A 26,365-nucleotide genomic window follows, 5' to 3' on the forward strand; every position below is an offset into this window, starting at 1 on the left:
TCTTTTTTCATCATCCAATGCTGCTTCCCCATATGATATCAAAAGTGGTATTTAATTCCTATAGTACATTTTGCTTCGGGAGCCACTGAGGGGACAGTAATTTCAAAACCCAAGTCTGTTAACGTTCATGAAGTACTCGAGGAAACTCAGTTTTTGTTTTCGTAACTCACTCTATTACCAATGAAAAGATAAGCAATAGTAAATGAGATATTATTGTCTTACTGAACTGTTTGAGGCAAAAGTTTTTATAGCTCTGTGTTGTTTAATCATTTTGTCTGGCATGTCACAAGTCTTGAAATCTTGAAACTGTTCGGTGATTATTCTGTCTGTATATAGTCTTCTTCTTCGAAATCCAGTTTACTTATCTCTAAGCTTTGCATCCATCACAATGACATGTTTGTTCTTTCCGAAAATATGAATATGAATTCCTCTCTAACTTTAAAAATCCGTATGATCTGCATTCTTCATTTCTTCGGCAGGTTGACGATGTAGCCCATCTTCAACTCTTATGCTATACGTACCACTTTCGTCTCCATAAGGACCGTCGATGTTGTCTGGGCCAGGTTCTTTCCCATCTTTAATTTTCAGGTTTGCATTCTGACTTTATTTTTGGGTTACCCCAAGGTTGATATCAAGGTTTTCTTCTCCTTCTGTCCTAGAGGTGCATTTACGAGTTGAGTTATAGTTCTTGTCGCGTATAGATTTTTAGGCAGCCAATTCGTATGCTTGGGAGGGGGGGGGGCTATTGCTAAGTGAAACCAAGTGAAATTGACAACTTTTATTACCAGTTAACAAGTATGATCGTACTGTGGACCAGGAACTGACCATGTTGTTGGATGAAATTCAGCAATCTATTTCACCAAATCGATGTTGAATTACTCAAAGATGAAACATGCCAATTTTCATGTCGATCGGACTTGAATTGAAGGAGCCTTGCTTTTTCGAAGAGCGTCACTTCAACAAGGACAAGGATAAGAACAAGATGTGTAGCGGTTAGCAACCAGTTCCTCGTCCAAAAACACAACACAATTTATATAGAAAACAATCACTGGTTTATAGCGCGACGTTTTAACAAGTCTTCTCTTGTCGTTTTTTTTCTTTTTTTGGGGGGGGGGGGGGGGTTAGCGCGTGTGCGTTGTATCACAAGGTCTTTTATTGAGTTAACTGGCGTGGCTTCGATTCCTCAGTTGTACGTGACAATGACTAGGGTCGCCTGTCCAAGCTCGTAGGTTTATCTCCGGGTCCTTGATAAGAGAATACTATACCCACCCAAGGATTCCAATAATTTGGAGATGTAAAGTTCAGACTTATACCCAACTAACGAATACAAGATTATGGTTCTTTTGTTTGCGGTTTATTTTTTCGTATTTGCGTTGTTTGTTGGTGCTAGTTTTAAAATAAACTGTAGATCAAAGAGATAACTATGTTATGTGTTTTCTTTAATTTTTCATGCATTAGGTAAGAATATGCACTATGTTAATCAGTTAAGAAATGCAGATTTCTGTTCCTTCTGCGTCGTATGATTTATATAAAATGATTTATCATGCAGAATTAATTTATTTATATAGCCTTCTCGCTCAAATTAACAAAAATAACTAAAAACGTCTTCATATGTAAAAACTGTAACCATAATTTATGGATTTGGATCTGATAGTAAATTTCATTTACGCATTTAAAGTAACCAATAAAATGCAATATTTTTTTTACAAAATTGCAATCCAATAATTTTGTCTGAAGTATTCGATCTTCAGCTGTTACCGCGTAACTTTTTCTTTCTTTCTTTGGTTTAATGGTTTTCATGTTTGGTGTAATTAAGAAGAATATAAAAAAGGCGAATCATGTTTTATATTTGCTTTGAGTTGCAAATAAATGACAGATCATTACGTATACATGGATGTTTAAGAGAATACTGTACCTAGAAGTTGTGTTTGAGAAGTGGCATGCCTAAATACCTAGTTGTTATTGTAGAATTATGTATTGATCTATATTAGTGCATTGACCCCCGGTAACATGTTGTAGATGTATGATGAACCTGGTTGAATGTGTACACATACTTGACCACTCAGTGAACTTACTTCAAGTTACACACCTAGCAGTCTGCTAAATATACACATCCGGATTATCGCTATAACGAGCTCGTTCTCGCAATTCACTTATATCAAGTACAACTTCTGGTTTAGTATAGATTAGGATAAGCCCATCTATTTTGGGATTACTCTTTTCATGGATTACCGCGCGTAATTTAAACAAACCTTGACCATAAGCATATGATGTCCTCGACGTTAAAACTTAGAAGACATCGTTGTGCAAGGGTTGTATTTTGGAGAGGGTGCTGTTGATGTTAATATATTGTTTTTACCCTTTTGCATAGAGACATATACTTGTAATAGAAAATGTTTTTTTGTGTTCTTTCAAAAATAAAATGGGAATTTCGGTAGGGCTCCTCATAAACATAGGAGCCTTGCCCCCCCCAAAATTTATTTTCGGGCAATGAAAAATTCGACGACCTTTTTTTTTCTATTAACGTTTAGAGAAAAAATATAACTAACTTATTTCTATGAGATCCACACTGCCGGAAAAGTATTTTCTCGTCTATTTCTTGTCCACTGCATGCCCGAAAATATACCCGAAGCTCTCTTATGATAGGTATGCCCAAAAATCGGGCATCGCATCAATATAATATACTATATATTGATCATATTGATTTCGATATATATTTGATTATATTATATTGATTTTGGGCAATTTTCTCTTATGCCCCCCTGAATTACTTTGAGCTCCTACGCCTATGCTCATAAAGAATAAATAAACGTACAATCCAAAAGGGTGTTATAAAACGTAATTCTATGAACTACAATAAATGTTTACAACATTTTTATAAAAAGCAATAACTCTGTTTGCTGCTTTCCTGGTTAATTTTCTCTTTAAGTCCTTTAACCCTAGTTATTTTATCTATAGATCTACATATACATGTATATCCCTAATCCACTGTCAATTCCAACTGTCAAGGCATCTTTTAGAAGTGTACCACCAATCTGTTCACGGATGGGGTCCAAGTTTTTTGTACTATCCAAACCATTAGACCTACTTTATTGAATGAATAAATGAAGCAATAACACATCTTGAAAAAAATCTGATGACATTTATTACATGTCGAAATGTAAAGAAAAATATAATATAAACCACAACAGGACAGTTTGCTGTATAAAAGAATGAAATGGTCTGATAAAATTTATAGATGGAAAATGACAATCACTGGTACAAAATAAATTCAGCAATTAACAAATACATATATTTTCTTGTGGGGTGGTTAGACTTGGTAGCTATATTATTTATTTAAGTTAAAATACCTCAAAAATACATGAAATACAATACAGTTCTCTTTAGACATGTAGGGGTGGCAAAAATATGACCTTTCCAAGCTGTAAGTAGTGTAAGTCATGATACAATGTTAAAATGTAAGTTAGACCAGTTTGACAGTTTAATTGTCTGTAATTTTCCCCTTTCTATTACAGAAGTTTTCAGTAGACCCACTTTCTGACTACAGAGGTTAAATAGGTGTTAACATCAAGGTAAATAATGTTTCTATCTTCTGTTGACATTTATTCTTAAAGGGTTTACTGCGCTATTTATTGGAACCTTAAAATAGAAGAAAATAGGTCTAAAAGTACATATTAATGTAATATGAGTGTATATAAAGTGATTTATATTCAATTAGAAAATTTTTTATCTTAAATTCAAATCAATATTGTTCAGTAAAATATGTGACTAGTCCCAATTGAACAGCAGTCGTTTACGCCTGAATAGTCCATTCTATGGGTTTTCTTTTAGTTATGATTTTATGGTTTGTGAATCAGCCATTAGTAATTACTTCTGCATTAAGTGAGTTGTAGGATATGTTTTTCTTTGTTCATTACAAATGGAACCCAAAACTGTAAAGTACACGACTTGTTTACTGATTTTAACATTTTCAGTATATTTTAAATATTGTACATCAAGATCTTATATTTTCACGGCAAGATAACAACATCAATATTGATTGATGGACCAATATTGAATTTTAATTTCAAATTTTATCGAAAATATAGAGTTACAGGTCTTTTGCAGTTATATCAGAAGTCATATCGATAATATTTTGCACATAGTACATAAGGCAGACCACCCCTGCCTTATTAAAATATATAAATAAGAAAATTATATAAGTAAAAAGGAAATGAAGCACCAAATTCAAAGATTTATATTTGACTTCTTGAAAAGCTATCTGACGGAGTATTCCACAATGACAATGAAAAAAAAAATTGAAGCAACATCATAAATCAATTCTCATCTGGCTGTCATAGATAGGTTCTAAGAAAACAGGGTGCCAAATACATAGTTTATTGAAGCAGTTTCACTTGATTTCTTACACAAGGAATTGTGTAATATCGGGTACTGATTCATACACTGGTATTGAAGATTAAATAAAATTTTACATCAACAATTCATCTACATCTATGATAATAAATGAGATTACAATGACATACCAGCTTCATTAGTTAAATTATTATAATAACTTTATACAAAACTACATTTCTATTGAGCAAATGTTTGTTACATATAAGCCTGGAATATAATTTATTATATAGATATGATTGAAAGAATGAAATACACAGGAAGAAGTAGAGTGACTGAATGAATGAATGAATGAATGAGCAAGATGTTCTATTTACAAATAATTATGAATAGAATTTGGATATATAAATAGAAATAATACATAAATTTACACCATATTACTAACTTGCGTCCCTTTATTGTCAGTAGTTTAAGTCCCCAATCTTATCATTTATTTAAAGCTGTAAGGGAAAACAGATTGTTTGATTTAAATTTTTGCATCTACAGTTTTAGATCTAAGTTATTATATATTAAATATTCTTGTTCATGATTATTTTTATATATTTCAAATTGGACATGTACGTAAGACCATTTTTAGCCAAAAACAGAAACAGTTTATACAAAATGAATGTATTATGTCATTGCAATTTTTAAAAGATTGGGAATGAATACTATATTAAATTGTATTATTAATAATATTAGACTTTAAAAGAGACTATCACTAAAATACTACAACAATAAATGTACTATGGAGCAGAATACACAACATAATTGTAAGTTCTAACCTAGTAATTCTTCATGCATTACATTGAAAGGTTATGAGTTAGAATTATATCATGAATTCTGCTCCACAATACACTAATAACTAAAACTCTAATTGAAACTACTTAACAACATAAGTGCTCACACTGAATACTGATTTTACTATTTAAATATTCTATGTTTATATTTGAATGCTAATTATCTAGAAACTGTGAATCTTCCATATCAACGAGTAAAATTATCAAATATTTCCCACAGAAGATAAACATGAATCAACCTGACATCAAATACATGTAATGAATACCTAAAAATCAGTTCAAATAAATAGCTTTGAACAACTATTCAAATTTGAATATTCAAGTGAGCACTAAACTACATGTAAGTATTGTACAATTTCACTATCAACATCAGATAGAAGAAATGCATCATCTATTCAAATCCAGTTTTGTTCAAAATCATCCTTTGGTCAATGTTTTATAATAGTAGACCTTCCATATCTTGTATTTTGATAAACAATTAGTCATAAATCAATGACTTCATTATTTTTATCATTATTCTATGCGGTTTTGTATCTCTAATTCAGAATTTAAACAATGTAAAAATTTTATGTAGGTAATAAAAGTCAATAACCCTTAACCAATTTAGAATAAATTAGTTCTATGAAATATTCATCAACATGCTTAATTATAAAAAAAAATACCAATTAAAATGAGATCTATTTTCATTTGACCGCATGTGAACACATGTTAATAACAATAAAAACACAAGTGAAATTTCTATAATTATTTGAATAATACCTCCATTTGGTTATCTTTTTTATTTGAAATTCTTATTTTCTTTATTTCATTATAAAATAAAATGTTTTGTATAAAATGATTACATAATTTAAAAATAAATGTTTTTTAAAATGATATTGGTGTTTTCTTGTCTGTCAGACTGTGTATATCTAATTCCTCCATCTCTACTGCATCTCGATACTGGGTTAATTCTTTAGAAATCTTGATGCGTGTATAGTTGGCTGCCAGACAGATCATGAACAATATCTAGATAGAGATAAGCAAAACTATGTAATGCGTATTATTTTACATTTTTGTCATAATTTGTAGGTAATGTAAGATACAATAAACAGTGTCAAAGTTCTGTACCATTTAGAAGAATACACATCTTGCTTTACTGCTTATCACAGCATTTTATCCTTGATTGTGTGTAAAAAAACTGCATAGTTCTTAGAAATCATGATAAAATATGTCTTGTCAAATTGTACACAAAACTGTTCTATTTCTAGAGATTTTCTCAATTATTGATATAAAACATGTATGTGTAGCTGAATAAAATAACATGCAGTTCTACGCAGTTATAGCAAGCTAAATTATAGAGTGAAAGTTAATCATTTATAGTTTTATGCTTTAAAAATGTAACATTTCGTAATTTCGTTGTTATTACGCAGTAGAGGCACGACAATCACTTCAAAATATAAGTAAGTAACTAATACTTTTAAAATTGACAACACATGACATTTTCACTACCGGTATTAACATTTGGTTTTTTGGAATGTAAGCATTTTGAACAATATATATATAAAATCCATTTTTATTGGGCAACTAGATGAAAGGAAGGTACAAGAAATTCTTATTCTGAAGAAGTAAAAAGCGAATTTCCTAAAAATGCCGGATACAACCTATTGACACACCACCATGGGCTGTACATGGTTTGTTGATATAAAAAGTATGGTCACTGTAAGATCACACCCCTACAGGGTAACCCACCATTATCTTATAAAAGGAGGTAATGGTTGTCACAGTACATGTATGTTGTTATTATCATTCTTTATTTTAGTCTTTTAGTGGAAGTAACCCGTGTAAAAATAACACCATTCTGTTCTAGATAGGTTGCTTATCATCCAAAAAACTAAATCTTTTGTGAGATGTTTTATTTCTGATTTTGAGATTACCACCAACTGACCAATGCTGATATTTACAGAATTCTGTATTATTTCATTGTCTTGAGATGCTAACAAACAAGGTTAGGTAGAGACTAACATATGATTTAAGGGGCCTTGAGTAGAGGAACGAAACCGGAGAAAACCTACAAGGATGGAGCTAACTTTTAGAAACATTACCATATTTTTAAAGTGGTAACTCAAATAACATATTTTCCCATTATCCACAGATTATAAAGTGTCTAACCATGAACAGCAAATAAACAGCCATAATATTATATACATTTAAAAAAAAAATTATTTGTTAAATGTAGGAAACACTTCTGTAATATTTCAAGAGTGTCTTCCTGTTCATTTTAATTTTGAAAAATAAAGTGTGTTTCGAAACACATACATGTACCACGTACAGGTACAATGATAGTTTTAGAATGTGTCCCGCCAAAAACATTGAATATATTTAAGGTGTTTTCAACACCAACTGAAAATAAGGGTTGGGCTACTTCAACTTTAAATATGTAGGTCACTCATAAACATAAAACTTGTGATAAGATAAACAGGTGATAATCTGGCGTGCATGAATAGAACATGTTTTTAAAAACAACAAAATAATGTATGTTTATGAATATTTATAATAATTAATATCGGGCTATTTTTATTCCTTGTAGCAATTTTGATAAGATATTCATCTCTTTAGACGTTTCTAGTTTTGATTTAAATAATTTTATCCTAAAAAAATTATTTTGAAGTACAAAAAAAGATTCTTAACATAAATAACACTTACCATTCCTAAAACTATACAGAAAGCACCACCATATGCCACACTAAACAAAGGTCCAGCTTCTAATACCTACAAAATAAAAAACATTTTTTTTAGAATAAAATTAGTATCAGGTATCCTCTACCATTATTATAAAATAGATTTAAGATCAGAACGTTCCAGACTAAAAGGCTAATCTAGACTTACTGATCATTAACGAGTAGGCTTGTCAAAAGCATATTGCTCCAAAAAGTATAAAAGTCAACCAGTTTTATAATAGAAGTTGTGGCCATCTCATGTTTACATCACTTCTCCTTACTATTGATTTCAGACTACTTATTTCTATCTATGAACATCAAGGTCAAGATATTACTGAATGTTTATTACTGTGAGTAAGGATATCTGGGGTTTGATCCTGATGTTGGCTGCAAATGATCCACAGGATTTCCCAGCATGGTTTCATATTGTCAGTGGTGCTGGACGGAGGACATGGCAAGGCACATGATCTAGTTGTTTGGATGGGACAAAAAAACTGAGATGCTTTGTTCACTTTGGCTTGCCCATAAAAGAACCCCTGACAGTAGGAACTCAGTTGTTGTCCAGGGAAAATTTTCCTCATAGCACACTCACTGAATGGTGTCTGCTCATATTTATTAGCCTGATTAGAAAAGAAAAGTAAGACCTTAACCCAATTCATTTATAAAGCCTGATTGAGACACATGGTAGCCTCTCCCCACCCCACCAATGACTTCAACAGTTAGCACTATGTCAACACTGTAGGTAGTATTTCATCACATTTTTTTTTACAATACAAAGTGGAATAAATTAGTAATTTGAACCATAAAACTGAATCCACTATGAGAAAGAATAATAATAAATGTCTTTGAGGTAAGTTACATTATGCGAAGTCAGTTTATTAGACTATTAACAACCTTCGTAGGGTCAGATAAGTCATGGAATATTCTTACCCCTAGTTATATCAAGTACATGACATTAACAGATGAAATGGAATTTTACTTACAAGCTTTAGTCACATGTATTTAACGACATGAAAGAGATTATGCCCTTAAAATATCAATCTCTAACTCATAGTACTTCATATGTTAGAGTTGTCAGAATAAACTGTTATAGCCTATATAAACTCAGATCTTAGTATAGATTACAATATAAAATGTTGATTAAATGCTTTAATAGGCATTAATTAAGTTATTATCTCCCTTTGATGAATCGTGTGTCTTGGGGGCAAACGGTTGGACAATGTCACAAAATTGGACCTTTGGTTCTTTTTGGGGCGGATTGACAGTCATGTACTTATAGTTCACATTAATAAAAACACAGTATAATTTAATATCAATAAGTACTGTATGACTCCAGGTACTGCAGACAATTTTGTATTAATTACAGTACTCAGTATTCTGGAATAGATGTATATCTCATGATTTGAATAAATAATGAAACAAATTAATGTCGGTGAGTGATCACCAATAACTAACAATTGTATAACCATAACAACAATGTTGTTATGATTATACAATTGTTAGTCATTGGTGACAACATATGACAATCTATCACATAACAGAAGATAACTCGAATTTTGATATTGTGCCCTCACTGTTTGGTGTTTCATTGTTTTTATCATCTATGACAACATGTATTGTATGTACTGTCTTTTTCTTGGTCTATTATAATTAAATGAACAAGATTTAATAAACATAATAGGAAATGCGACTAAAGAAGTTACAAAATCTGCCTTTTCTCAACTGTATATCTATCTGCACAAGAAATTTTTCTGTACCATAAAGCAGTTTATATTCTTAAAAAGATGATTTGTTCTATCAGTACCTTTGATGTATAATTATGTTATTACAAGAGCCTACATCATAAAGGCTTAGCATGAGTTATAATAGCAGGCATAAATCTTTTTTAATCATTGTATCTTAAAGATTAATCATTCATCTACAGCCAGATGTAATTTTTTTTTAGTGTTTTTTAAACACAATATTTTTATTCAGGATGTCTCCCTAGACATAATATTAATATAAATATAAAGAAACAAATAGGTGTATCTACACATAGTTAAAATGGCAAACATATATATATATATATAATAAAATGGCTGAAAAAATACAGTATATAATATAGGTTACAATCATACACATGCTAACATCGATACGCAATATTAAACATGATATTGAAAATAAATTGATCGAGATTAAAATCTGTATAACATATCAATAAATTTATCCACTTGATTATAAATATTATTGTTTACATCTAAACCGTGAGTTTTGGAGCCGAAAAGGAGACATTCAATGTTTTTAAAATCATATTGGAGTTTGTCATGGGTTTTGTTTCGTGCATCTGAATGTAAAGAGCATTGGAGGAGGCAGTGATCAGGATCTTCAAAGAGGCATGTAAACAGATGGAATTTTTATACCTGATTTGAAGAGATGATCGGAGAATATTTTAAGAGTTCTTACGTTTCTTGCAGGGATACTGCAACTCTCTTATACTGGATGGGATAAATAATTTAGAAAAAAGTTCAGTATGACATCAAATTTCTTTTACTTTATCTTTGTTTTGAAGTGAATATGTATTTGTAGGTTCCAGATTTATGAGATTCTTAAGATAAGGAGGGGTTAGGTTATTGATAAGTTTGTATAGTAGTTTTAAACATACATTATGCAAGAGATAAATATGTCTATTGCATGTCTTTCTTTAGGCCTGAAATGTTATATAAATTATTAATCAGACATTTATTAACATGCCAAGACCATAATCAACTCTAGCTGGCATCGGATACTCAGGATTTTAACTAGATTAGAACAGTTCGCCATTTAAAAATTTAATTTAACCAGCGGCTGCCAGGCAGGATATGCCCACATTTTCGAGAGATGGATAGAGAACAAGCTAAAAAGAAAGTTATTTTTCCTACAATCAAGGGCCATAATTCAGGAAATTACAATTCGATATGCGCAAATATCGAAAGGAAACGAGATCTTTGTGTTATAAACTTACATTTCAAGTTTCAACAAAATCGGATAAAAATTGTGACCTCTATAGGGTCCACAGCCTTGATATACCATATTTTTACGCTATTTGAGAACGAAGGGCGGCCATTGTGTCTGTCAGTTTTGGGCCGATTTTCACGAAATTCGAACTCAGCCACCCTTATGATGTAACGGAGATATAATAATACGTTTTTTTAAATCGGATAAAAATCATGACCTCTATAGAGTCCACAAGCTAAAAACGTGATTTTTCGTACAATCTGGGTCCATAATTCAGGAAGTTACGGTCCGATATGTGCGAATATCGAAAGGAACAGATATCTTTGGGTTATAAACTTACATTTCAAGTTTCAACAAAATCGGAAAAAAATTGTGACCTCTATAGAGTCCACAACCTTGATATACCATATTTTTACGCTATTTGAGAACGAACGGCGGCCATTTTTTCTGTTTATTTTGGGCCGATTTATTTTCAGGAAGTTACGGTCCGATATGCGCGAATATCGAAAGGAACCAAGATCTTTGGGTTATAAAGTTAGATTTCAAGTTTCAACAAAATCGGATAAAAATTGTGACCTCTACAGGGTCTACAACCTTGATATACCATATTTTTACACTATTTGAGAACGAACGGCGGCCATTTTGTCCGTCAATTTTGGGTCGATTTTCACGAAATTCGAACTCAGCTATCCTTAGGGTGTAAGGTGATATAATAATACGTTTCTTTATTATTTTAACATTTCAAGTTTCAACAAAATCGGATAACCAGCGGCTGCCAGGCAGGATACGCCCACATTTTCGAGAGATGGATAGAGAACAAGCTAACAAGAAAGTGATTTTTCCTACAATCAAGGGCCATAATTCAGGAAATTACAATTCGATATGCATGAATATCGAAAGGAACCGAGATCTTTAGGTTATAAACTTACATTTCAAGTTTCAACAAAATCGGATAAAAATTGTGACCTCTATAGTGTCCACAACCTTGATATACCATATGTTTATGCTATTTGAGAACGAACGACGGCCATTTTGTCTGTCAAATTCGAACTCAGCGGTGTAACGGTGATATAATAATACGTTTTTTTAAATCGGATAAAAATTATGACCTCTATAGGGTCCACAATCTAAAAACGCGATTTTTCGTACAATCAGGGGCCACAATTCAGGAAGTTACGGTCCGATATGCGCAATATCGAAAGCTATCGAAATCTTTTGGAGATAAACCTATATTTCAAGTTTCGTCAAAATCAGAAAAGAATTGTGACCTCTATAGGGTCCACAACCTTGACATACCATATTTTTACGCTATTTGAGAACGAACGGCGGCAATTTTGTCGGTCAATTTTGGGCCAATTTTCATGAAATTCGAACTCAGCTGTCCTTAGGGTGTAACTGTGATAAAATAATAGGGTCCACAAGCTAAAAACGTGATTTTTCGTACAATCAGGGGCCATAATTCAGGAAATTACGGTCCGATATGCGCGAATATCGAAAGCTATCGATATCTTTTGGAGATAAACCTATATTTCAAGTTTCGTCAAAATCGGAAAAGAATTGTGACCGGTAGAGTGTCCACAAACAATTGTGGACGTCCGGATGGACAGGGGCGACGACAATATATGTCCACATGAAAATGTGGGCGTATAAAAATGGGAAAGCAAGACTAATTCTTGAATATACCAGTTAACCACGATGCACACATCTTGTCAAAACTACAAACAGAATTTTCAATATTTTCATTATCTATTTTTGAGGTATTAGAGCAAATATGGTCAGCTCTTTATCTAAATCTTACATAATGTATCTGTAATTTGTGTATATCTCGTCTTTTTTTGAGTGGATTAAACTCTGTTTCTGCGTAGAGGGAAGTATGGCTAGTACCATTAACTGCCCCCACAAGTAGTGTGTAGTGGTGTGTCCAGCTGAAGGTATACGAGATTATTACATAAAAATCAGTGCACCCAGCCCAAATAACACCTATGCATAATTAATGTGCGGCAGAATGAAAGAAGAATATAGAGCATGAAGAGATTTTCTATTTAATCGATATTTTAAGGAGTGAAGGTAGTTTACTAATTTTGATACTTTACTAATTATACTATCAATGTGGCTGTTCCATTTACAATTGGTTTGAAAGATAAGTCTAAGGTGTTTATGTTCAGTTACTTCCTTTATTCTTATTGAGTTCATTAAAAAGAGAGGTTCACAACATTGTGTTTAGTTGTGAGGTTTAAAGTTTCTGTCTTGAGGGGGTTAAATATCACTAGCCATGTTTCCGCCCATGTATTGATTGTTTGGTTTTTTTGTTTAGTGTAACTGCACATGCCTCTGGGTTATCTGTTTTTAAGTACAGATATATGTCATCTACAAATATATCATTCACAATGTCGTTGATATATAATAAAAATAACAGTGGCCCTAATACACTGCCCTGTGGGACACCAGTGGGAATACCCCTGGAGTCCGAGGAGATTCTGTGTATTACGATACATTGTTGTCAATAATCTAGATAGTTCTTGAACCACAATAATAATCCTCCTGAGACCCCAGCAGCATCCAGCTTGTAACAGAGCCTGGCATGCCAGACTGTCAAAGTCTTGCTGATGTCACAAAAGACGATCCTAGTATATTTGTTATTGATTATCTGGATTTATTACCTGTAGTGTAAGCAGAGTACAAAACTGGTCTATTTATTGGAGTAAAACAATTCTTTAGATTAGAATGTGCAAAATTACTAATTGCCAAGGAACTATGTGGGTGATGCCAACAGTCACTTTCTTTGGCTACAAACCTGATAATTATAAATTTCAGATAGCCCATTTCTGAAATAAACTTTGACCGACATATCCACATAGGAAACTCCTTGGAATGTTCATTACTTCATTTTAAGTAAGATTTTCAGAAAGATGTCAAGAATTAAAAAGCTAAAACTGCATATAAAATGACCATATAAAACAATATTTACTTTTAACCAGGGTTTATTATATACAAATTTCATTCAAATCCATTCACGATTTTGCCAAATAAAGAAATTTCCCAGTGATGTCATAATGACCAAATGTTTGTGTGTATCAGTAGATTAACCAGCGGCTGCCAGGCAGGATACACCCACATTTTCGAGAGGTGGATAGAGAACAAGCTAAAAAGAAAGTGATTTTTCCTACAATCAAGGGCCATAATTCAGGAAATTACAATTCGGATTGTGCAAATATCGAAAGGAACCGAGATCTTTGTGTTATAAACTTACATTTCAAGTTTCAACCTCTATAGGGTCCACAACCTTGATATACCATGCTTTTACGCTATTTGAGAACGAATGGCGGCCATTTTGTCTGTCAATTTTGGGCCGATTTTCACGAAATTCGAACTCAGCCGTCCTTAGGGTGTAACGGTGATATAATAATATGTTTTTTTAAATCGGATAAAAAATTATGACCTCTATAGGGTCCACAAGCTAAAAACGCAATTTTTCGTACAATCAGGGGCCATAATTGAGGAAGTTACTATCCGATATGAGCGAATATCGAAAGGAAGCGAGATCTTTGGGTTATAAACTTACATTTCAAGTTTCAACAAGATCGGATAAAAATTATGACCTCTATAGGGTCCACAACCTTGATATACCATATTTTTACGCAATTTGAGAACGAACGACGGCCATTTTGTCTGTCAGTTTTGGGCTGATTTTCACGAAATTCGAACTCAGCCTTCCTTAGGGTGTAACGGTGATATAATAATACGGTTTTTTTAAATCGGATAAAAATTATGACCTCTATAGGGTCCACAAGCTAAAAACACGATTTTTCGTACAATCAGGGGCCATAATTCAGGAAGTTATGGTCCGATATGTGCGAATATCAAAAGGAACCGAGATCTTTGGGTTATAAAGTTACATTTTAATTTTCAACAAAATCGGATAAAAATTGTGACCTCTATAGGGTCCACAACCTTGATATACCATATTTTTACGCTATTTGAGAACGAACGGCGGCCATTTTGTCTGTCAATTTTGGGTCGTTTTTTCACGAAATTCGAACTCAGTCTTCCTTAGGTTGTAACGGTGATATAATAATACGTTTTTTTTAAATCGGATAAAAAATATGACCTCTATAGGGTTCACAAGCTAAAAACGCGATTTTTTGTACAATCAGGGGCCATAATTCAGTAAGTTACGGTCCGATATGCGCGAAAGGAACCGAGATCTTTGGGTTATAAACTTACATTTCAAGTTTCAACAAAATCGGATAAAAATTGTGACCTCTATAGGGTCCACAAGCTAGAAACGTGATTTTTCGTACAATCAGGGGCCATAATTCATGAAGTTTCGAACCGATACGTGCCAATATCGAAAGCAGCCGAGATCTTTTGGGGGATAAACCTATATTTCAAGTTTCGTCAAAATTGGATAAGAATTGTGACCTGTAGAGAGTCCACAAACAATTGTGGACGGACGGACGGACGGACAGGGGCGACGGCATAATACGTCCACATGAAAATGTGGGCGTATAATAAAATAAAACGGAATGATTTGTTCTTTCTACAAACTTTGTAGACTATGATAGGATATATACCTAGACTGGATAAACATGCCAACAAATATTGAATACAATGTAAGAATGTGGATATATGGGATATATACTGACCTTGTCACACATGGGTTTAACTTCATAATGTTCACATAGTGCTTCTTTACCAGGAATAGCTGTACCAGCTGGATACGACTCATTTCTATATATACCTGAAATAGTCATCCATAAATTAGTTTTTAATGCAAGGGAAATAACTACAGATCAAGAATGTTTACTATGGGAAATACATTGTAAGTAGATCATTACGATCAATGCTGCACAATAGAATAACAGTTGATAACTTCATTCTTAAATTCAAAACATTTTTTTAACATTCATTATTTGTTGTACTTTTACAAAAAGAGAGCCAAACATGTCACAATCATCTGGTGAATGTGATTGACCACCTAGATCATTCAATAAACCATCAAATGAGAAATAGGATTTTGTCAGATCATCCATGATTTCATCCCAATCCTCATGCACTAAAACCTAGCAGACATCTAAACCCTTCCAACCATTCTAGACCCCAAACTGGCATGCTGAAGCTTTAAATATCACTTGAAAGTTCTGCATAAATCTATTTTCTTATCTTAATATGAAATACATTATAATAAACATGATTGCTGAAAGGGTACAGAGCAGAATGTAAACATAAAACTCACCAAATTGGGTAAGATTAAAACAGTAATGAAACGATGTTGCTGTTTTCCTGTAAACTTCCATATCACAGATTTGACTAATACTAGCATAAACTATAATAGGTACTACCATTACAGATAATATTACAATCCATGCCATACCCAATATATATGATACAACCATAAACTTAAACAAAATAAAATTTATAATGATTAAACTATGATATTACTATCACAACAATCCTTTAATCCTTTTTCTATCGTATTGTTGACATGAGTGTTGGATGTGCTAGATAAATTCATTTATGAATGTACTCTCGGAAAGACTTCAGCTTTTAAATAAATAAATGGAATGAACCAAAATATTTTTATCAGACATTTGTAGAAAAACAAACAAATTAAATATGTCAACCATTGAATAAAACAGTTCTCTAAACCATGTCTTTGTGTGAAGACTAAAGGGAGACAATTTATAACCTGAAGACTAAAGGGAGACAATTTATAACCTGAAGACTAAAGGGAGACAATTCATAACAAGACACCAAATCAGAAATAGTTTCTTTCCGAAAGTCAAGGAATGGAGATGAGAGTTAATATTTTACCAACTCTTTAAGCGGCCCTATTTCATACTTCTGTATGTATTTCTGATTATTTTTCTTGTCAACTTCTATTTTTATGTTCAGGATCTCAGTTTTCTTCTATTTGAAGGATTACATTTAAGTCTGCACTTAAACTCTTGCTTCTACTTTCAGGTCTACCATAGACTTTATTCTGACTAATGATTAATTAAGGGAAGCAACTGTACAATAAATTTGAATAAAAAAAAACTTACAAAACATGCAGACACCCGACCTCCCATGATACATTTTGTTCCTGAATATAGGTTCTCTCTAGTGGCACCAGTTGCAAGATAGCCGAACACCATCAAAATAATAGCAAGTACTGCCATACACACAGCAATAATAATAAAAACAACTTGAATAACCTCTAACCTAAAAACAAAACGTGAATAAATTAGTTTGAATCTGATTCTTTGGTGGATCTATTAGATCAGCTCACAACAAGAGATATTTACAAACAAAAATGGTGTAGATATAAAATTTCAATTGAAATACATCATGTTGGCAGCACACCATAAAGTGGCTTCCCTTTTCGTCGTATAATGAAATTTCCTGAAGGTGAAAACTCACCAGTAACAGCTCTGGTCACCAGTTTCATATAACTAATGTGCAAACATTTCAATGGTAATTGTCTTCTGTATTCACATGTACATTTATACATTACCCACAAAATACTGTATTTCTGTTTCAATTTTGAATAAATTATTCTTCATATATCAGACAAAAGATACACAATAATGCCATTACTCTGGATGTCATGAAATAATTACAGGAGGTATGTAACTATACCGGGGGGTTGGATGGCCGAATGGTTAGCATGTGCGCGCTGTATCATACGACCTGTCATTGAGTCAACTGGCGTGGTTTCGAATCCCCGGTTTTACGTGACAAGGAGTAGGGTCCCCTGTCCAACCTCGCAGGTTTTCTCTTGGTCCTTTGGTTTCCTTACACTGCTAAAGACCCCTACGCGCAAGCAAATTATTGAAATAAAATTAAACCATATGTTAGTCCCGAAATGACCTAGTTTGTGTCGAGTGGACGTTAAGCCCCATTTCTCTCTCTCTATGTAACTATACCACTACTCATCTACTGATTGAAAACTAGACTTGCTATTTTAGGGGGATTGGACTATAAACATGAAGATACTAGGGTATTTATCTCAAATAAGTGTCAAATTTATACAAATTAACTATTCTGTTCATATTCATTTGACAGACATAATATTTTGAAACCAAATTTATAGGGTGATGAGATACACATTTTATTATTCGCTATAGCTGATTTGTCCAGTTGACCATGTAATCAATAATATATTATCACAGTCACTAAAAACAGCAACAACTCTTTAATGACATCTCCCCATGTATAAACTATGATTTGATGATACATTTGGAATAAAAACATATTAAAACTCTTTATCTATCGAAGGTTTTACTTCAAATCCCTCTCAAAACATTCCAATCTCAAGAAAACTAATCCAAACTGTGAAAGTCTGATTAAAGCACCTTTGATTACCATGTTACCGGATTGAGTAAGAATCCATTTTAGCTTGTATCTGGTTTTTTACATTAAATATCGAAGCCTTTGTAAATTCTTGGAGTATCCTCTGCCAACTTCTTTTCGCGCTATTTAAGTTCCGAGTCTGCTGCATGTTTAAGTTTCTCAGTGTTCTCAAACATGTTTACAAACATTATTATAATATACATGTACTTACCAACCAACATTGAATAAAAACTGGCTATTGAGAACTCCTTCTATAATTAAACTAAGAGCTCTATACAGAGACCCACAGAACACACCCACTCCAATTATACATATCAATCCTGCTATTAGTGAAGCAAAGGGAGTTTTACCAATACACTCATAGCACCCTAAAATATATAAACAATACATTTTATTAATATAACAATATCGAGACCAATATGTATTCATAATGATTGGAAAAAATAGTTATATACTAGACAAATAAATATCAATAGAGAAAATAATAGAAGAGAGAAGATCTATTTAAACCTTGCAAGTAGTTGAAATTGCTCTGTGTACATGTTGATTTTAATAATTTCTAGGTCTATAATATAAAATGATCGGCCACCTTAGTATAAAAATGTACTTTTCTCAGCAACTAGTGAAGCAAGAAAATACCACCTTTTAGGGAGTGTCATGTGGATCACAAACAATGAAATAAGTTTTTTTAAATCAGATTATGTTGGAAAACGAAATTTTTAAAAAATTGTAGATGGGAGACTTCACGAAGGGCACTCGTTTGTTTTATATATACAAACCAGACATTTCATTTGTAGTTGTTGACCTATCAATTGTCTGAAGTCTGTTGACATATTTGAAAACCATAATTATGTGTCAAATGTCACAAATTTCAAATAAAAGCTAGTCAAGCAAAATATCAATTTTATAATATTTTAAACAAATTATTTGACCGATTATAATCCGTCATGTATTACTTACCCGCCATCACGTCTTTTGATAATATTTCTCCAAAATAATAGTTAAAATTAGAACAAAAGTGAACAATTTACATTCTCATAAATTCATTTCCGTCAACGAAGGTGGCGCTGATTAATCCAGGCAACTCGTCCAGGTGTGACAGGTGTGACAGTGACTCGATTATCAAGTCCTGCGTACCTGTGAGAAGAAATAGAGAAGTCGCCGTCTGCTTGAAAAAATGAGTTCTTATACAAATTCCAACTTAGTAAGTAGGACGTTAAACCCCATTTCATTTCATTTCATTTCCAACTTAGTATACAATTTAGAAGGGGTCACGACCAGTTTGGACAGCTTATTTTATTTCCATTTTATTTCTTTATGTACGTACATGTAGGTGACAGGTAATCAAAATGTGTGCTGTTGAGGTGGTTGGAGGGGCAAAGCTGGCGCAAAGTTCAAGGTTAAGGGGGCAAAGACGCGAGATTCAACCAGGGGTATGGGGGGGGGGGGGCCTCCCCCAGACATTTTTTAAAAACAGACTGTCGGAAATGCAGTCTAGCAGTATTTCAGGCACTGATCGTCGAGAAAAATAGATCTGACCAGATACCGCCAGTCGCCTGACCACTAGTTTATCAGACCAGAAAGGAAAGTGTCAAACGAACCTCGACGAAGGCCCCCCCCCCCCTGAGCGCTAAAGTAGCAAGGCCTTACGGGAGGTATGTGGGGCCCCCCTCCACCCAAAAATTTTGAAAAATAGATTGACCAAATACCGCCTGTCGCCTGATCACTAGTTTATCATACCAGAGAGGAAATTGTCAACGAACGGACTTGTCAACCTCAACGAAGCCTCCGAAAATTTGAAAAATAGACAGCCGGAAATGCAGTCTGGCAGTATTTCAGGCACTGCTCGTCGAGATGAATAGAGCTAACCAGATACCGCCTGTCTCAAAATCACCAGTTTATCCGACCAGAGAGGAAAGTGTCATACGAACTGAGTGAATAAATCAAAATGAATGAATATTTTCGCCACGATATTTTGAGAAATAGACACCGGAAATGCAGCCTGGCAGTATTTCAGACACTGGTCGTCAAGATAAATAGAGCTGACCAGATACTGTCTGTCGCCAAATCACTAGCTTATCTGAACAGAGATGGGGGTGTCAGACGAACGGAGTGAGTGAATCAAAGTGAATGAATATTCTTGCAGCGTTGAATCTATGCCCAAAAATTTGAGGATCGTAAAAAGCATTTCTCAAGTGGTTTACGTGTTATCGTTTATAGTTACAGCAGGTTCAGTTCGGTAAGAAATTCCACTCAGAATCTACAACATGCAAGTCTATGACTGAGTGGGAGTTAATCATCGTAGAAGGTATTGATTATCAAAACATATCACAAATATATTTTTTCTATTTCTTAAAATTATTGGGGGTGCCCCCCCCCCCCCCGATTGGCACCGCCACTGTTCAGGTTGACTGAGAATATTTTGCCAGGACAGCGACAAACAACTAATATAATATACAAAATTATTATTTTCTGAACAAATCTAAAGAGAAAACATACACGTACGACTGACCAGGGACCGGTTGCTTAAAACAAAGTTATTTTAACGATACTTTAACGGATCCTTATCTTGTTAACGTGTCGTTTGTTAACTGTCCGTTAAATGTCTGTTGCTGGAAAGTCAATTTCATTAGCCGTTAGCTAGGACTGATTAAAGTTAATCCAAGAGAAGATTGCTTGTTCATTGGCTAAATTTTAAATTTAATGTAGATGTATAACAACTTCATAGAAGTTAGTACTAACAAGAAAGTGAAGAAAGTGTAGTCTGTTTACACAACTTGATTAAAGACAAAAAGATAACTGGATAATTTACTACAGTATAAAAAGCATGGAATACTGCTTTGGACTTTAATACACAAACTACTGAGAGTTTTGACCAAGTAAATAAAATATATTCGCTTGTATTTTCTCAAATCAGACTGATCACCTGGATACTTTTCTCACGACTAGAGATGTCGGTAAATCTGTTTAACTACACGTATTACGGATCAAATAAGTGACTGGATATAAAGTTCTTTCATACTTGATTGACTTGTTGTCCCCAGGATTCAACAAAATTATCAATCCACTATAATTGCTTTTTAAAAAAGGTCATTTGGGCGTTAGTATAAATTTGTTTGAAGTTGGGATATATGAAAACAATGTTACACGTAATTATGTGGTAGAGAACCACACCGAGTAAAATATTTTACAGCACGCTGCAATTACTGTTGAAAACTTTTAACTTTAATTGAAAAAGAAAACGTAGAACGTTCAGCTTCAAAAATACAAATGAATATTAGTCCTTTTAAAAAATTTTGTACGTATTAAAGAGGCATTATTCGAGAGCTATCTGACTCCTGCAGCCATTTCTTTTGGCCTTAAATGTTATATAAATTATTAATTAGACATTTATTAACATGGCAAGACCAAAACCAACTCTCGATGCCATTAGATGGTGCCTTCTTTATGGCAGCTCAGAACGAATCGGCCATTTAATGATTTAATTTAAAAATGGAGAAACGAGGCAAAAGTCTCGAATAACCACGACCGTGGTTACGATAATAAACAATCAGTGCACACAATTTGTCAAAACTACAAGCATCGATAAATTCGCTCAGAATAAAGTAATTTGAATGAAATTTTCAATATATTCATTTTGCTTTATCTATTTTTTGAACTATTATAGCCAGTTCTTTATCTAAACCTTACATCGTGTATCTTTAATCAATTATTTTTAAAATATACAACTTTGATCAATCATATTTGGATGTTTAAACATTTGAAAAAATTCAGAACACACATTGAGGTCCCACTGGCCTTGTTCCACCAACTACACACATAACCCTCATTACCCGAGCTATCTGGTGATGCATTGGTGATTATGCTTCTTGATAACACCATCAGGGTATTGGACATACACCACGTTAAACACTTGGACTTCTTTCAAAATGTATTTAGTGTATGTATAGATATAGAGGCCATCTCCAAGATGAATGAGGCTAGTAACATCTATCTTAAAGCCGTATATTTCTAGATTTCACAACAAAAAGATTATATTTACTTTGTATCTCCACAATCCACAGAATTTTATCCGACGGATTTTTTGTATGTGAAACCCGCACTGAAAATAAAATACCCATGAAGAACCGAAAGAAAAATCTACCGGAGAGACAATATAACTAAACATTTCTGAATGTTAGTCGTTAAGGGAAAAGGGTGATGAAAACAACAACAGAAGTTCTTTGGAGGAATCCAGTGGACAGTATCAGGGTTCCAGAAAGAAGTAGGCACATTTACTGTGAGAAATAAAAAGGGTGCCACAGTCGAGATTTCTAAAACCCGTGTTCGATTGATCATAAGACCAAAAACAACTACCCGTTGACCGATTATATTTTTTTTTCAGTCTGAACCACCGACCATAATCTTAATTTTCAAATTTCTCAGTTTCTATAAATTGATCTGGGTGCGGTTTTCTGAAGACAAATTCCAACATTTATGGGGTATAGGGGCTATGTAATTGTAAACACCGATATTTTTTCTTTTTGACCTAATAACTAGCGTTGAGAACCCACAACATTTATATTAAGACACAGCTTGTTTTGATTCTGTTATTTTCACAAGACGGAGACACATAAAATTGAGAATTATATTAGCTATTTATTTATTAAGCAAAGTGTTACTTTAATATATTAAAAGTAGTCTGAGACTAAAAGTGTATCAACCTTCTAACCCCTTTGAAATCTGACCAAGATGGCAGTTTTCCCATCATTATGTCCAATGACCAATCGAAATGTATATTTTGAAACATATAATGTGAAATATTAAGTTAAATTCCTGAACTTGAGTGTACCAAATAGTGAGTAAATTGGGTTTTATACCGTGTCCAGAAATAGGTTATTTGACGAGAGTCGTAACAATCCCAGCCATGTTGAAACATGTAAAATTAAAGTCACGTTCCTCAACACGAACAGTAAGGACAGATATACATAACACGAATACATCATTATCGGTAAAGATGGGCTCACGTTTTCTCGCTAAATGTCTCACATTGTCTTAAGTATTTCCAATTATTGGCGGTAATAGTAGCACTGTCTCGCATACTTTCTTATCAGACTTAGATTTCGGGACGTGGTAGACTTTTCCAGTTCATAGTTTAACAACTGACACAAAATAAGTCTTTATCTGTATAATTATTTAGGTCGACTGTATTGGAACTCCAGGAATTATATTCATGCATCAGAACATTGAATACACCACAATAAATGAGCTGTTTTGAGCGTAGTATTTTACTTTACCATAATTCTATAAGATAAGATGTTTATTGCACGAAGGCACCCATTAAGGACAGCATGCATACGCGTATATTTAGAATTACATATACATACATGTATATATGCATTGATAGAATACAATTTTACACTAATACATCTAAAGAATTTCAGTTGGCTCCCACTAAATGTGGTTTCGATATCAAAAGCCTTAACAATCGATTTTTGTGGGTCAAAATATTAAACATACATTATGCAAGAGCTAAATTTATCCACTGCAGGTCTATCTTGAGGCCTGAAAGGTTATGTAAGATATTAATTCGACTTTTATTAACATGGTAAGACCATAATCAACCCTCGATGTCATCGGATATCTCCGGTGTTAAGTAGATTAGAACGGTGAAAATGGTGAAGAGAGTCTAGAGCTTCGAACAACCAGTGCGATGGTTACAATTAATGCAGACATCTTGTCAATCCATCAAAAGCTAATATCTTTGCTCGCAATATCTCTTCGAACTATTATAGTAAGAATGGCCAGCTCTATATCTAAATCTTACATAATGTATCTTTTATAAGATTGTAGGAAATCTCCGGCTTTGCTGGGAAGGCTATGTATATGAGACAACTTCCGGTCTATCGAGAGGTTACGGGTCGAACATTCTGATCATGGAGCACCCGTAACGCTAATCATTATGAAAAACAAAACCTGCGATTTTTGAAATAATCTCCTAATTTTGTAATTTAAATAATTGGATTGAGTTACTTACAGATCAAGCCGATTGTTCTCATCAATTATGTGTGCAGAGATTTTATTAGCAGTCTCCCCTAGGTGAGGGGTATATCTTGCAAGAGTCGGGCATCTTCAAGTAAGCAATAAAAGTATTCTACTCACCTTCGCATTGTTCACCGTTAGTTGCAGTATTAAACAGATAGGTTTTAATTGGCATGGTTGAAAAACGAGTAACTTGCCTACAATGAGATAGAAATCTATTCTTTAAGTAGATCACGAAGGGAGAATTTGCATACCCAATACTAAAGACCAGTGTGCTTAGCGTGAATATATTTTGTTTTACCATGGCGTCGGGTTCTAAACATAGAACCTTGTTAAAATGTGTGAGTTGTGAACGCGATATAGGCTACAGGTTTTAACGGATTACTTCAAATTATGGTGTGAAGCACTGGAGTCATGGGAGGACGAACCCTATCGATATTCATCTTTCCGCGACCTTTCATTCCATCATACCCCATCCCCCTTTAGAACATTTTTTGAACACAATAGAAGCTACAGGTTTTAACAGGTATTTTTTGCAAAATTTGGTATCGATATTCAGTGTTCCTCGATCTTTGTGCCAGAAATACCCCCTTTTGCGAAAATCTTGTGAATGCGATAGAGGCTACATGACGTGTGTTTTATTGGACTTTTATTCTTAAAAATTTAGTGTGAAACATTGTGGTCATGGGAAGACGAATTCTTGGGATATTGAAGGTTTCGCGACCCTTCCGTACTGGAGTTACTTCCCACCCCGTCTCAAAAGCTTGTGAACATTAGCTTTCAATATTAACTTTTTTTCTTCTGCAAATTAAATTCTAAAACAGTTTCTGAAAATTATTAAGAAAAATAATAAATGTGTTGGAAGTATATCTGGACGGGATTATGGGTTAGCAATAGCCTTGTTTACATCTGGTGACCTTTGAACTAATCTGCAGTTGGCCTTAATATTTAGACCTAAACTGAACAATAGGAATCAGAATTCTTGAAGGCATTAAGGGTCCTCGTCATGACCAAGGAAAAAGGTGGGATGCAGCCGCTGGGAGGCCCATAAATACACAGTTTCTTTACGTCGGCATTTCCGGTATACGTGTCACAGAGTCCACGGTCCAAAGCCCTACTCCGACACAAGCAGGGTAAAGTTAGAAACCCTATTTTTTGCACAACCCTTACGTGTTTTGGGGGAGGGGTGCAAACTCGAAGACTGCTAGGGACAACTTCAATGTCACCGATTAGCCATATTCCTGAAGCAATGGCCCGAGAAATCCCCCTCTGGCCATTGCTGGATTGGCTTCTAATACTCGTGTCTGTTCTTCCCGTTCTGTGGCATTCCCTAGAACTTTGGACAGTGATTTAAGGTATTAAAAACGGTGAAAATATTGTTTGTCTCGAAACAGTATTGTTTACATTGTATCCGTTTTGATAGCCTCGTTTGTCACGCAATAAATTTCTGCAATATTCCGCGATGCACTGGTTAATTGGGCATAATAAAACGGGAGTCATGACGTACGTTATGTAAACATATTTGGTCCAATTATTTGGAGCACTGTTTAAAGGACAATATTGGTGCCAGTCATTATCAAATAAAACTGTTTAAACACGTTCCAAATATTATTTTTTCACAGAGATCATTGCTACGATAGATGCGTAGGGCCTAATCAGTGCTTCAACAATCAGTGACAATTCATAAAAAAAATTGACTGTCACTAGATAAGAGAACATGAAAGAAAAATAGAAAAAGTCCGTGCATTACCATGTTTTTATAAGTATAGAATGAATAAACACCCGTGAATGTACGGACTGTTTCTATTTTTCTCGTGTTCTCTTATCTAATGACATTCAATTACTTTTTTGAATTGTCAGATATACTCTTACAGTCTCATATAACAACTTTTGATCTTCGAACGAAAGTTGTTATATGAGACTGTAAGAGTATATCTGACAATTCAAAAAAGTAATTGAAGTATCTGTTATCACGCGTCACTTCAGCCAGTTTTATAGAGGGATAACTCGTGTTTAACTTTTGCGTTCGTCACTTCCCATTGTTGAAACATTGATTACTCATCTATTGTAGCAATGATCTCTGTGAAAAAATAATATTTGGAACGTGTTTAACCAGTTCTATCACATATGTGATAACGACTGGCACCAATATTGTACTTTAAGCATACC

General features: G+C 33.8%; 1 protein-coding gene across 2 annotated transcripts; it reads right to left on the reverse strand.

Moving 5' to 3' along the window:
• Window positions 1-3,122: 3,122 nt before the first annotated feature.
• Window positions 3,123-24,400, reverse strand: LOC126831180 (proteolipid protein DM beta). Of its 2 annotated transcripts, none has more exons than XM_050561889.2 (7): window positions 24,317-24,400; window positions 18,387-18,543; window positions 16,885-17,044; window positions 16,077-16,239; window positions 15,487-15,581; window positions 7,854-7,919; window positions 3,123-6,176 (listed from the first exon to the last, which is right to left on the reverse strand). In XM_050561889.2, the coding sequence occupies exons 1-7, from the start codon at window positions 24,369-24,371 to the stop codon at window positions 6,036-6,038; spliced, it is 837 nt and encodes a 278-aa protein (XP_050417846.1). In that variant the 5' UTR covers window positions 24,372-24,400; the 3' UTR covers window positions 3,123-6,035. The 2 variants fall into 2 exon arrangements, with proteins under 2 accessions (XP_050417846.1, XP_050417847.1); XM_050561890.2 differs by lacking the exon at window positions 24,317-24,400 and adding an exon at window positions 19,136-19,266.
• Window positions 24,401-26,365: the final 1,965 nt, after the last annotated feature.

This window comes from Patella vulgata, chromosome 8 (assembly GCF_932274485.2).
Source record: "Patella vulgata chromosome 8, xgPatVulg1.2, whole genome shotgun sequence".
Lineage (NCBI taxonomy): Eukaryota > Metazoa > Mollusca > Gastropoda > Patellidae > Patella > Patella vulgata.

Excerpts from the sequence above, each read along its gene's own strand:
- LOC126831180 (XM_050561889.2), bottom strand. The coding sequence starts at position 24,371 with ATGCCAATTAAAACCTATCTGTTTAATACTGCAACTAACGGTGAACAA. Across the intron at positions 17,045-18,386 it reads TTTTTATTCAATGTTGGTTG|GTTAGAGGTTATTCAAGTTG; the intron begins GTAAGTACATGT and ends TTTTGTTTTTAG. Across the intron at positions 6,177-7,853 it reads TCTGTATAGTTTTAGGAATG|ATATTGTTCATGATCTGTCT; the intron begins GTAAGTGTTATT and ends ATCTCTATCTAG.